Source organism: Dermacentor silvarum, chromosome 4 (assembly GCF_013339745.2).
Source record: "Dermacentor silvarum isolate Dsil-2018 chromosome 4, BIME_Dsil_1.4, whole genome shotgun sequence".
Taxonomy (NCBI): Eukaryota; Metazoa; Arthropoda; class Arachnida; order Ixodida; family Ixodidae; genus Dermacentor; species Dermacentor silvarum.
The window spans coordinates 14,719,080-14,733,131 of record NC_051157.2 but is presented as its reverse complement, the minus strand read 5'-3'; the positions used below and the strand labels follow the sequence as shown (position 1 = coordinate 14,733,131).

General features: G+C 43.4%; 2 protein-coding genes across 3 annotated transcripts in view; one reads left to right on the top strand and one right to left on the bottom strand.

Moving 5' to 3' along the window:
* LOC119449493 (centrosomal protein of 135 kDa) overlaps window positions 1-8,872 on the top strand; it is a 29,873-nt gene extending 21,001 nt beyond the window's left edge. Inside the window, exons 17-18 of the mRNA XM_037712674.2 lie at window positions 3,626-3,730; window positions 6,207-8,872. Of these exons, the coding sequence (XP_037568602.1) occupies window positions 3,626-3,730; window positions 6,207-6,351 (250 nt within the window). The 3' untranslated portion in view covers window positions 6,352-8,872. The remainder of the gene's footprint in view (window positions 1-3,625; window positions 3,731-6,206) is intronic.
* On the bottom strand, window positions 7,374-13,584 carry LOC119449494 (phosphatidylinositol 3,4,5-trisphosphate 3-phosphatase TPTE2). Of its 2 annotated transcripts, XM_037712675.2 has the most exons (16): window positions 13,414-13,584; window positions 12,758-12,919; window positions 12,635-12,676; window positions 12,387-12,548; window positions 12,185-12,295; window positions 11,123-11,277; window positions 10,979-11,043; window positions 10,830-10,890; window positions 10,540-10,621; window positions 10,306-10,456; window positions 10,142-10,222; window positions 9,956-10,061; window positions 9,583-9,680; window positions 9,176-9,271; window positions 9,013-9,086; window positions 7,374-7,750 (listed from the first exon to the last, which is right to left on the bottom strand). In XM_037712675.2, exons 2-16 carry the CDS (start codon window positions 12,916-12,918, stop codon window positions 7,645-7,647), a joined length of 1,551 nt encoding a protein of 516 aa, XP_037568603.1. In that variant the 5' UTR covers window position 12,919; window positions 13,414-13,584; the 3' UTR covers window positions 7,374-7,644. The 2 variants fall into 2 exon arrangements, with proteins under 2 accessions (XP_037568603.1, XP_037568604.1); XM_037712676.2 differs by lacking the exon at window positions 13,414-13,584 and having other exon boundaries at window positions 12,758-13,234.
* Between the last annotated feature and the right edge of the window lie 468 nt (window positions 13,585-14,052).

The following is a 14,052-nucleotide window of genomic DNA, read 5'->3' as shown; positions in this document are numbered from 1 at the left end:
CGCACGAAATATCACGAACATGAAAGTACTCTTCAAAAGTGATTGTCCAAGAATATGGCCAAAGTTTGTCAACTCGTTGCTGCACACACATATGCTTGCCTTTGGCCTGGACATTCCATGGCTGCAATTTTCTAGCAATGCCTTTTATGCAATTCCTTTTCACGCTTTTCGTGTTTCGTCAGTGGTCAGAGCGACGCTCCGCACACATTATCAGCAGGAGCGGCCAGCCATGAACAACAGTGGATAAGAGCGGCACAGAACCGAGCAGAGTACGGCCCTACAAAACCGCTGCCCGTATCTCAACCACTGTCATGCTGTTGTTACAAATATGAAAGCAGTCAATGCATGCACCGAATTCTCATCGGTGACTACTACATGGACAAGGCTTCATTAGTTTCGGCTTCAAGAAGGCGTCGGCGACGTATCAAAACGAAAACATTGCTATTTCTGTTCCACTCGGTGGCCAATTTAGCAAAGTCATGCAGTTGGAGTCTGAATTATTGCATGGTGCCCTGTAAGGTGTCCAAAATTTCAATTGTCCCTATACATTAAGTCTAGGGGCTAGTGGCAGTGCCACGGAGCTGTCCGAATAATCAAGCATGTCTGAATTATCGGTCGGCAACTGTATATAAAAACATTACATAATCTGACATTACAATTTCGCACATTATAGCTATACTACTGTATACTCGCGATAATTCAAACTGATAATTCAAACTGATAATTCAAACGTGTGGTTAATTCAAACAAATTTCAAATGTTTTAGCACGCTGATGGCCATCATGAAAGCGAGGAACAAGCTTGGGAACAATGCAAGCCGATTCGCAAAAAGGCCTAGGGAAGCGGCACACCCCGAGCTGGAAAAGGTGCTTCTCCTCTGGCTAATGTGCGCACGAAGCTCTAATCTGCCAGTAAGTGGACCAATCCTGTGGGAAAAGGCCAACGAAGTGTCCTTACAGGTTGGTATCGAAGACTTTAAGTGCAGCGATCGTTGGATTTCATGCTTCAAAGAGTGACACGGCCTTGCCTTCAAAGCAGTGAGTAGGGAAGCGGCAATCGTCGATGAAGTCATTTCCACCAACTGGAAGCAAACTGGAAGCCTACTCCAGTGCCTACTGGAAAATGTGCATCATCTGACACTTACAGTGCCGACGAAATGGGTCTCTTCTTGAAGTGCCTGCCTGACCAGACCCTGTGTCGCGAAGGTGAGCGTCGCACCGGCGGCAAACTGAGTAAGGAAAGAATAACCGTTATGGTTTGCGCCAACATGGACGGAAGCCACAAGCCCAATCATTGTGTAGTTGGGAAATCCAAGCGCCCGAGGTGCTTCAAAGGCATCCAAACACTTCCAGTCACCTACGCCGCCAGCACATGTGCTTGGATGATGCAAGCTTTTTTTCGAGGATTGGCTGTGCAAGCTTGACATGGAATTAAAGTGAGCGAATAGGAATGTGTTGCTTATTGTTGACAACTGCACTGCTCATGGTGATGTGGAGGGGCTAGAAGCAATTCAGCTTGAATTCTTGCCTCCCAACACCACTGCTGTACTTCAGCCAATGGATCAAGGGGTGATCAAGTGCCTCAAGATGGCATACAGGAAGTTATTGCTGAAGAGCATGCTGGTATGCATTGACAATTCCATGCCATACGACATAACACTGCTTTTATCGTTAGGAATGCTTGCTGGTGCGTGGAGCGCAGTGACATCAAGCACGATAATGAACTGCTTCAAACATGCGTCAGTGACACTGTGCCTGACTGCCTGTAGAATGAGGATGCTGAAACAAGCCTAGTGAATTCTGCACTGCAAGCTCACAACATTGCTGCCAATTTCACTGATTATACAGCTGCAGATGACGACCTGTGCAGGGAGGACACCCCTGACGACTGTGTAGGAGGTGCTGCCAGCACAGTGCAGCAGTGACAGTGAAGAAGAGCCACAGCCAGCAGAGGACGAACCACCCATGACAGCTGCACAGGCCTTTCAGCACACTGCTGGGATCTGCAAATTCTTCACCACTGCGCAAAACTCTCTCAAAGAATTGGCTGCCCTTGCTAGCATAGAACACTTTGTTTTGAAGTCTCATGCAACGACAAAGCAATCATCCATTCACAATTCTTTTTGTCAAAATGTGAGTAGTATTTGAATATTTTGTGTGAATGTTATATTATTGAATTGAATTAGGTGTTGAATTATAATATTGAATTAGGCGTTACAATATGTTACTATTTCATTACAACACAAATTACTAGTATGTTGCCCCGAGTCATATTTATGAAAACTTCTGGTGGTTCAAACAAAATCCTGGGGTCCCCTCGAGTTTGAATTATCGAGAGCCTGCTGTATATGAAGGTGGTATTCTATAGAGGGTAGCAGCCAATCTGAACCATGTTACTACAAAAAGCGAAAAGCGATAGATACATGTGAATATGTTGCTTGTGTTACTTCCATAGCATTGCTGGTTGACTATGAAATGGATATAAACTTGCTTTGCAGTAATGTGACACGAGCAGAAGCTGCAACTGGTGTCAGGCTATCAGGATACACACAGTCATATAAATTCGTGTGCCCTTGCATGATAGAAGTCAATCTGCTCAGTCTTGAGTGCAGCCTCAGAATGCTAGGGCATGCTTCGCAGGTTTAATTGCAGTGCACCATTACTGTTAAGCAGAATATTTAGGAAATGTGCTTAGGCTTTTAATATGCAAACCTTCAATTTTAAAACCAAATCAGTGAAACAGTTCAGGAGGACAGTCATGAAAAATGTTTTTTTCCTCTCGCAAGAGTTCTGCGAAAATTTGCAAAGTGAAGGAAGGTTAACGAAAGGAAACGTTGGCTTTTCTGCTAAGCTTAGTTGCCTGATGGCCGAGAGTGCTTAACCTAAAGCACAATATTTTGAAGCACAGAGCAGAACAAAAGACATGGGTCAAAGACAGAGGGACGTGTGCTCACTCTTCTCCTCTAGTAGCCATAGAGTTTCATACAATTACTAGAGGGAACTATGGCACTAGGGTCTACGGAAGCTGCAAGCAGGGCGGTTCAACCAGCATGATGGTTACACGAGTACATGGATTTACCTAAACTTCGTCCTTCTGGCTTTAACTGGTGCAAACTGATCATTTTCAAGGGAGTACTGCACTATAAATAAGTAAACAAGCATTATTAAAATTGTCCGACGGCAGGATTCTATCACAAGGCCTATAGCACAGAAGCCCGATATTAAAACCATTATGCCACGGATGCATGGACAAGCGGAACCACTGCAGTTAGCAGTGATTATGCATGTTTGCAGAGTATCATTGCCTTCTGCATTAAAAAATAAGTATTGATTGCTTTGAAATATAGGCCAACGAAGACAGATAAAGTGTAATAAATAAGGATCCAAGAATGTCTGAAGCCACAAGAACGAAGATCAGACAAATCCATGTAGTAACCATCATTCCCATGGTAGGTTGAACGATCGCAGCGGCAGAGTTCCCTCTAGTAATTATTGTAGGAAACTCTGTGCTGGCAGCATTGCTTGTCTGGCTTTAATGCTTCAAAACTGAGACTGCCTAATGAAACCAGGCAATACCAGGTCTGTGGCTCACAATAAGCTTTGTCATTTTCTGCACAAATTTACAGGGCAGCCCAAAATGAGGAGAACAGTTTTCTCAGAAGCAAGCTGTCAGAGTTTGAGCATGCCGTGGAGCAACTAAAGCAACAAGTCATCAGTGAGCAATATGAAAGGTGAGACACAGCAGCCTTTCTCCCTGCAGTTATAACACTGTCTGGTGTGGTGGTGCTCCAAGACAATACAAGACAGGGGACTTAAGTGCCACCTAGAGAACAAGTAGTGTGACCAGCTCCATTTACTGTAAGCACATTTCAGGCTTACTGTTTTCATCGAGTCACTGTAAAAAGCTTCTCTAGTTGTTTGTAGGGCTTGTTTGGCTATCGGATCTTTTTGTTCCAAAGAATGAAAGCTTGGTATATTCCTTTCGTATGGTGGTTCGATGTGGTCTGGATTGGTATATTTATTTACATTGAAGACTAGAAAATGATTATACCACAATAACTTCTCGGTGAAAATTAATGTTGCAACCAGCAATGACGACTAAGTTTGTTTCACCTCAATGTTATAAACCAAATTCAGCCACCTCCAAGTGTGGAAATGTGTTGTACAAAGTATATTTTTAAACCAATTGTATTCAAATTCTAAGCACTAGATTCTTCTTCAGCAAAGATATTGTGCATCTTTTGGACTATCTTTAGAGAAGCCATTTTGCTTGTTCCGGGTTCGCTCTGAAAAGGCCATCTGTCTGTCTTTTTCTGGCCAGTATTCCTACCTGTGGCTAGGCCATCTTCCAGCACAATCACCACCATTTTACCGACAGCAACATAACCACAAGGAGAGGCCAGCTTGTAGTATTTTGCAATTCATTAATTGGGCAATCAAATGTGGCTTGTCCGCATGTATGCACACACAGCTGTGTTATGCATTGTAAATGCGAGCATCAGTGGCATTTAATACTAAAATAATGCAGAAGAATTTACAGAAAAACAAACTATTGCATAAGGCTAACGTAAACAAAAAAAAAAAAAATGGGGGGAGAACAGTGCAGGTTTCAGCATCTGCAACACAACATGGACAGCAGCAGCTACCTTATGGTTCGCTTAAAGGAGTACTGGCACATATCAAGTACAAAGGTTGGGAAACACTTATATTTTAATTTGATCTAAAGTCATCTGGAAATGCCAGACATGGTCTCATCAAAATTACCACAGAGCAGAATTTGCTGATTTCTTGTAGCAATAAGGCTAGTGGTGTAGCTGATAAAAAATTAACAAGAGGGCTGCAAGCATTTCTTCTGACTGCGCTCGTGTGTGGCAGCCACGGCAATCAGGGGAACAGAGTGAACCAGTGTATCGTGATGTCATGACACATACACCTCCCGAGGACTGAAACAAAGACTTGTTCGTAGAAGAAAGTATGATAGTAAATCATTTGGGTTCTGTGGCACTTGCTGGTATATTTTTAAAGGTTTTACAGGGCTTGGGCTTTCAATTAAAACAAAAAATAAAGATGTGGCAAATCAGAATTGTCATGTCGGTACTGCTTTAAGATTGCCTCACGCGTGCATCATGACACGGTGCCCTGAAAGGTGGGAACTGTACTGCACTTATTTACTTTGAGTAAAGGGAAGGGAAGGGCATCGTGCATTGCCATTCCGCATAATATTTCAAGGCAAAGACAGGCACACAGTGCAGAAAGCAAAGTTGTATTAAATCGTGATGTGAACAAAGTGTACATACATTCAGGTGTAATTTTTGTTCCACAACAGTAATCATCAACCTTGCGTTCATTTTCTCTCCTTAATGTTCCTTGCTTAATACCTTCCTGTAAAAAGCGCCAGTTGAGTCTCGGCATTTCATCCCAACTTTTGAGTAAAAGTTCTAAGTCAAGCCCCGACTTGACCCAGTCAGGATGGCCAAATGTCCAGACATTTGCATTTCTTTTTCTACTGAGTAAAGATCAATAAACCAACTTTACTTTTTATAATGCCTGACAGCTCAGTTGCACATTCTTTTGTATTCTGCTGTACTGCTACATTGTCATAAACATAAAGCCAGTTTCCTTTTTGTCATGGTTCTAGTTCTGTTGTAGGCTCTAACCATTCACAGTAGTACTACCTCTATCTATAACTAGTCGTGTTAGCCGGGGAACTACTGCACCTTTCTTGGTGTAAATTGTGATATGGGAGGACTAAAAAGTGTGTGCAACATTGTTGCACGTACCAGACTGGCACTGATAGTCTGTCATTGCCAGCAACGCTCCCCTTGACTTCACCCACTCGACAGTTGGCAGCCCTACTCAGCATGCCACTGCATTCCCAACAGGAAAGTAGAGGGTGCAAAGCTTTAAATTAAGTATATGCAAGATTGATGATGTTTCGCGAGACAAAAATTACAAAAGGCATAAAAAATGGTAAGCGTGTGATGTTTAAAAATGAGAAAATGCTTAGTGGGTATTTGGTCCACTGCTTGAAGGACACAAAAAGGGTAGTAGTGGAAAGGGTGCTCTAAGGGGCAGGACTTGCAATATTTGTAGTATCCCCAACTTCTTGTCCAAAGACGAGAGAGCTGTAGGCCACAAAACAATCTAAACATCCCACTGGTCAGGAAAAAAAAAATCTCATGCAAATCATAAATTCAATTTCTGCAGGGAGAAGTGCAAGGAAGAGTTGAAACGACTGCAGCAACAAGCAGCCAATGGACTGCACGGCAAACTTACACTGCACGGTTTCACAGGTTCATTACAGACGAGGCTCAACTTTAGCCCAGAAAACGGAACCAGGCCTCCGCAATAACCTGACTTTTTGTCATGGAAGCTTCACCATAGAAGGCACAGCACATGCCATTTGAACAGTGTGTGTTTTACATAGTTTCGAAACCAACCCACTCATTTGTACAGAAAATCATTTGCCATCACCATACCTTCATATTTCTTTTTACTGCGACTTTCTTGATGCATGGCTAAATGTTTTGCACTGTAGTATATCTCTTCTTGCTAGACCCAAGTGTGGCTTACATTAGATTTTTTTTTATACTTGACAATAAATTTTAGTATGTGATGTCCTCTGTATCTCAACATGCGATAGAAAATAGCAGAACTATTTGAACATTCAAGAGCATTTTTAAAAATGAGCACTAGTGCTCTCCATACCGCTTGTACACCAGCCACATTCAATACCTCAATGCATAGTTTCCTCTAAAATTACTAGAGGAAACTGGCTCTGATCATTTGGTTACCATGGGAACAATGGGTACTAGTACATGGACTTCTCCATCACCATGCATTCTTGTGGCTTAATAAAATACCTGCCTTTTTTTTTGCCTTAGTTCCCAAGCAATCATTCTAAACACACAAAGGCAGTAAGCCTCTTTGCATTCACATAATGCATACGCTTGCATTTATTGTGCAACATTTCATTGAATATGATCAATTTGCAAAGCCATTTGAAGCCAGAAGGACGAAGTATAGGCACATCCGTGTACAACCCGTATGCTGGCTGAACCACCATATTTGTAGCTTCCCCAGAAACTAGTGCCAGGTTTCCCCTCTAGTAATCATTGTAGGAGACAGCTACAAATAAAATTTCAGTCAAAGGCACATTTATAAATGGGATGCGGAGAGAGAAATAACTTTATGCAAAACAGTACATTCTGCAATTGTCTTCCCTCAATTCTATTACCATTACAACACCACAGGAAGTGGCCAATATGTGCAATAAAAGCGGTAGCAGGGTAGCCAATGATTAAGGGAAAAAGGAAGGCAAGGCGAATCCTTACAAAAGCTGTCCCGTACAGAATAATTTGGTGCAAAGCCATGTTTTGAAGGTACAATGTAGAGCACTGCTCCATTTTATTCATAACATACTACACAAGTCTAAACATACATTAATAAAGAACGCGATCTGTAGTATAAACAGTATGTACATGGCTCTGAAGGCAGAGTTCCCATAAATACAAGCGTCAGTTGTGATCGTAGTTTGTGGTTCTCCACACTGCCAATGTGGAGTGCGGCTGAGTTGAGTAGATTGGCCAGGATTGCAAATCACAGGGAAAAAAAAGGCACCGGGTGTGTACGCAGCGTCCTCGGCTCAGGACGGATTGGCGAAGAGTAGCTCAATGGCAAAGCCGGCGTCATACACCTTCCACGTCTTCGGCTTGTGAGGGTTATCAAGAACATCTCTTGGCAAGAACAGCCTAAGACAGTCAAGGACAACAATTAAAGAGCTCATACAAGCCTTTACAAAAGCCTTCGTAACAGTCAATCACTCAACAGCATGTTCCATCGAGTTAGCTGGCCGAGTACTATGTTTGCTGCTTACTATGAAGGTAAGGGCACAAATTACTGTCATGAGACTATCAAAAATGTGCATTCAGGTCACTAGCCATACTTTAAAAGAGCTACAAAAGACCACAAAACATGGCAGTGTTCCCCACCAGAAATTGAGTCTCCTCCAGTTCATGTAATTGTTGAGACAAAAAAAATATTATATTGCATTTTAATATACCAAAGGCTCAACCTAGAAAGTTTGGAGAACTTTATACTCTAAAATAGTCCAAATAAATATTCATGAAGTCACACTGACATGCCTCTGCTGTGATTTGGGTATGGAATTCAAATAGAGGAAGTCTGGCCTTTGTTTTCTCTTAGTAGTCCATTTCCAGTCTACAGTTATTTCTTTAGTGTCCCTTTAACACTAAAGTCTGCACACATTTTGTATGCGATAATGATGCTTTAGCTATAGCCTCTTGTATTATTGCAATGCGTGACTAGTTGTGCTAAAATTGTGGAAGGAGCATGTCCTTTAGAGGGCAACTCTTTCCATATGTTAGCCATGCTGTGGGGTGTAGTTAGGATGATGGCGACAATCTTTCACTACTTGTCACCACTGCTCAGGGTTATGCACTCAAGCAGAAGTGGAGCAGGACACAGTGCAAGTCCGTGGGGCTCTAGCAATGACAGGCATGAAATATCCGAGGCAGTAATGCCACCATAGTGGACCAGTGGCTCCCATGCACGTTCGCACAACTGGGCAGGCATTCTAAGAACACGGGAGGTTATGCTCCAGCTATCAAAATTGTCTGAATTTGAGCCATTTGGTAAACAAACATTGTAAACTCAGCTGAAATGAGAATTGGGAAACACGCAACTACAAGGCACACTAATGCCAACTGCATCTGGAGATCATTGGCATCATCTGACCTTTGCACCTTTGCAGTGCGCAAGAAGCCTTTCCTTTCCCACTGAACACACCCTCTCCATTCTTTAGTATCTATGTGCACATTTTGCTCTGAATAAAGTGCAGGTGATAGCCAGCAGTGTGCCTGATCGTTGTGTGCTTTTTTTTTTTTTTTGCAATTCAGTTGACAGTTTATCATCACCAGCTGTATGTGAATCGCCACAACACAATTTTGTGCCAAGAAACTTTGCTGGCATGTGCTAACACTTTACAACTTACTTGTTGTCTTTGATGAAGCTGGTGTGGAACCAGAAGTAAAACGGGCAGTCTTCATAGCCTCGAGGCACAGATGGCTACAAAAAAAAAAAAAAATAAGAAAGATGAGTGGAGAATGGTTAATGTGCAAAATTTACCAGTGAAGGGACTCACTGAAAACACTTACACTTTGGCAGGAAAACTTGAATTTCATGTCCCCTTTAATAACAGGGAAGTTAAACGGCTTCACTTCAAGAACATCAGCTTCGGAACGGTAGTGCACCTGCAAACAAACAAAAAATGCTGGCACAAAAGCATGTAAACAAAATTCTGCCAGCTCATTTTTTTTTTTTAATGTGCTGTAGAAAAGTGGTTATTGACATAGCCTTTTTGTAACACCAGGGGGGCCAAGAAATAGCTCCCATACTGTTATAAACTCATCACAAATTTAGAATCTCGAAAACTGAGTGCATCTTCGTACAATTTGACACTAGGGCAAGTGTCAAAAATTTTCTCTTGTATGGCGACAAGGTGTGGCTAAATTAATTTTATATAGTGTTTCAATTTCAAGCAAAGGCTTCAGCAAATACTAACCTGACAGTTCATTTGACGTCCAAAGTCCATCTCGTGCACCTTCGAATTGGCTTCAAAGACTTCACATGAAAAGTCTGTTCCTGTGCCTTGTCCAACCCCTGCATATATTAATATGAACCATTATGAGAAAGTACCACTGAAAAGACACCTGTGACTCATGCAATCACAGTCCATCTTTTTGCATCTTTAAACTATTAAGAAAGCAACCTTGGGCTGTACTTTGGGTCGATCACTTTTGGGGATATCGGTTAAAGGTGACGAGCTGAGCCAGCAGGCAGAACGGCCATCATTCCTATGAGGTGATGTGCTGAACATGTTCGATCAAGAATACAGCCCCTGGTGTCAAGAATGAACATAAAAACAATGAACTCACCTGACAACTTGTAGATCCTTATTTCTATGACTTTTAATGGAACCTCATCAGGCACCACTCCATCATACTTCTCCTTCACTTCCTGAAAGTATTCTACGTACCGGCTCTGCAGATACCAAAGCAACACCATACCAGTTATTTTCCTCCTTACCATTCTTAAAAATGTCCCAGAAAATGCTAACATGCCTGACTAGGGGTTTCAACACCCTGAAACTTGGTCCCAACGGTCTTGTCTGTGCGAACATTTCCGAAGTATTCCAGGCTTGCCTTTAAGAAATACAATAATTTGTAAGGATGCTGCAATGCCATGAAATACGGCCTTCCGCATGTCATCTCGCATCGTGTCTCACCTGAGCAGATTCAAATAGGCCATTGTGTATGAGCAGCATACAAATCATAGTTCCTGTCCTTCCTTTGCCACCTTTACAATGCACAGCCACTACATTTTCAGGATCCTCATTCAAGAATGCTTGAGCCTTTGCCACGAACTCTGTTGCATCCCTGCCAAAATGAGGAAGAGTGGCAATTTATATACAAGAATTTGTTGTACGTTTGCACCTGCTTAGAACTGTCAAGCTACGCACCTAAGTAAAGGTACGTTGTGATCACCAATTAAGTAGCGTTCAATGCAACCATTGAAGTGGCTGTTGTCATAGGTGCGTTCACCTGGAAGTTAAGCGTTAGTATTAGCATAAAAATGCAATAATGTACAGAAAGGTATTGAATGGAGTTGATTTTAGGAAATTTGTAAGCATAAGGTAAGGGTGAATAGAAATCTGGAGACAGCTTCATCATGCAGCGGACTAAACATAATGACAGGAGTATTAGCAGTATGCCTTGGCATAGAAGGACTGAATGCATTTTAAGTCCTCACTGCACATATTGTAGATGCGATAGTGGTTTGGATGTTTTGTGTTGAAAAATCTCTCCACTTCCTGAAAGAAAAAGGTGGCCAGTTACGATGTTGCCATTAAATGCTGCACTTCTTGAACAAAAAATCCATAAATATAGCAAATGACTTACTTGAATTGGGTTTCGGTACCATGACATCTTTCCAGATGATGGATATGACATTGCAATGATCCTATCTGCACAAAACGGCCAGGAACACACGTTATATTGAGGCGCCCTTGGAGCAATTCATCATGGAAGATGTGACAAACTCACCAGTCACGTAAACAAGGTCAAGATCAAAGCCGTCTTGCCTGTACCGTCGCTTATTCTCGGACACCATGAGTCTGGCTCCCTTGGTCAAATTTTTCTTTTCAGTGTAGATTCGAAGGAGGCCAACTATGCGAACCACTCGACCAATCACCAGAAGTCTGTACAAGTAAATGAAAATGATGTACCCTCACGGCTTAGTTTTAAAGGGCCCCTCACCAGGTCCCATGGCAAATTTTGGTTATATGCTGGAAGTTGTCACGTGCCCTCTAGGGAGCGTTCTACCGCAAGAATTTTTCAATTGGTTCATTAATAGCCGAGATAGAAATATTTCAGTGCCGCGAAATTATGCTTTCAAGAGGCGAGCGCCACTGCCAAGAGACTCTCCCCTTGCCCCGTCAAGCCTCCGGAAGCGAAATTCCTTCATTGTTCTCCCATGCCGAAGCTGGAGAATCGCGTTTAGCCGCCCTAATCGTGTGATGCATACGTCACGGGCCCCGCCTCTTTTCTTTCTGGCATTTTTTGCTACGCGGCGCACTTCCGGTGACGGCCTTGAATGCGAGCTGTTGCGTTTGTTTTGAATCGCGCAGCGCACGATTTTGCGAGCTGTGCACGAGAACATCCGACTAGCGGTATAAGACACAAGCGGATCAGAGCATGATCGCGCGCTGTAACACAGTAGAAAATGACATAGGTGGAAGTACATCTCTCTTGCTGCGGTGCGATGTAAAGCAAAAACACGAAGCCATTCGGTTTGTGTGTTTTATTATTTCTCTCAATTTTAATTCGTCTAGTGAAGCAACAGATTAAACAAATAACTGATGTTGCATTGAATAATTCTCGAAGTCACGTGTCACGAGCGACCATAGCACTGCTATCTACGTAGGCGCACTTGTGCGACTGACGTCGACTCTCTGGCAGCGCGGCACCCGCGAGAAGGGCAAACGACGCGCGTAGCGGTGAGCAGACACGATCGTTAACGCGCATTGTATGCACTACGCTTGTCAGCTGAAAATGGCCATACTTGGTGAGGGGCCCGGCCTTTAACGCTCGAAATGCTCCACTTACTTGTAGTACCCGGATATTTCGACAGAGACATATGCAACTGTGGCAACAAACGAGAGCATGACTACAATGAAGTCCACAGCATTGTACCAGCGCTTCAGGAACTCTCCAGTACTGCAAGGAAAAATTATTGGAATACGCACGTATGTTAAAGCTGCAGTGCATTTGTATATGTTAATGAAGTATCAAGTAAGTAGCTTCTTACCCTTGTGCATATATCCGAAAGAGGATCTCGATAACAAAGAAGGAAACAAAGCATAGCGCCACTATGTCATATGCGTTCTCAACATGTGCCGGCTTGTTTGGTTGACACAAGTCTGCTATTAGCACACTTATGTCAATAATAATTAGAGAAAAACTGAAAAGTCTGTAAAAAGAAGAAAACGAAAGGCAACAATACAGCGAAAGTGCCAAAGCAAATACTGTTCGCAGTAGTTGGTGCCTTATACATACCTGAATCCAAGGTGTTCCACAAATCTCTTTAGCGTGACATGCCTGTAGAATTAAAATGCCAGGATAAGTTTCGTGTCTTACTCTGACAGTCTATGAAGCACAAAGCTAACAGACGGTACTTGCCTTCGGACTGGCTCGCTGGGCTGATCAAAAGCGCTGCTGTTCAGTTGGTGGCTTTTCTCAATCTCGACCACCTCAGATGCCTCTTGGCCGGTCGTTCCGTTGCTGCTCGTCGCTCCTATTTGCTCCATGCTTTCGTTTGCGAACTGCGTGTACTTCACCATTCTGCCAATAGCCAATTCAACACAATTAGCGCCATAACAGCACGAACAGGTGTCAACGAACGGCTCATTCGGGCAGTGTGTGTTTCGCGTCGTAAGCAGCCTTTAAGACCGTCCCAAGATATACACCTAGCGCTGTGGCCCCCGCATATATACTTGGGCACTTGAGTGCGGCAGGCTTGCCACGAGGCAGCTGTTGAGAAACTCGAGGCGTTGTCGAATTCTTTCCTCCCGCAGCCGGCGCAGTACGTCGACCGGCCGAGCTACGGCGAAGCGAAATCGATCCGCTTCCGCCCGGAACGAGAGTGAACACCTACGTAAAAACTTTCTAGCTTTTGTTTTCATTTCGCACTGATTATTCTCTTACACCTGTATACGCAAACAGGTACGCTGTGACGCGTTTTGCATGGCCAAGTAGCAAGATCCGCCCCCTTTCCCCCAGCAAACACGTTGACGCGAACACGGGGAAAAAGGCAAGAAATAAAGAGACCAACTCACCTGTAGCCTTGTCGTAACGTACTCGCACGAATAACCTCCCGGGTTCAGCGCATAAAAAATGCTCTGGCCGCTCTCTAACTACTTTAGAAACTAGTTAGCAACTTTTCGCATCCCAAGCCCCCGTCCCGTCCCGCGGCCGCGGCTCGCGCACCATCTGCTCATTTTTTATTCCTTTCTTTTTGGTTCGTTCGGGCCACGTGACGCCCCAGGCTGTGTTCGAAGTGAGCCGTGATTGGCCCTATAAAGCGTTTGACGTTGGTTGGCTCGGCGCGAAATGAAGTCGGCTCGCGCCTCTTTCAAACTTCTCAATGTGCGCGCACTCAATAAACTTCTTCACGCGGTACCGCGGAGACATTTTTTACATAGTGCAGGTGCAGGCCTGTGCGAAAGTTCACGGTCAGCGTCATGAATTTCTTGTTATATTTTACATTTCGATCGGAATGGAAACGGTCATCGTACGACGCCACGCCGGATGTACGTTGGAAATGCTCCCAATGCACCTTGTCCATTTTTTTTTTTTTTTTCATATGCTTAAATTTAACTCCCATAAAGACGGATTGTTCGAGTCAAATGAGTCCCTCTCCATCGACCCGTTTGAGTCCATTCGCTCAATTACTGTGAACAAAATTAGCAGCCCCC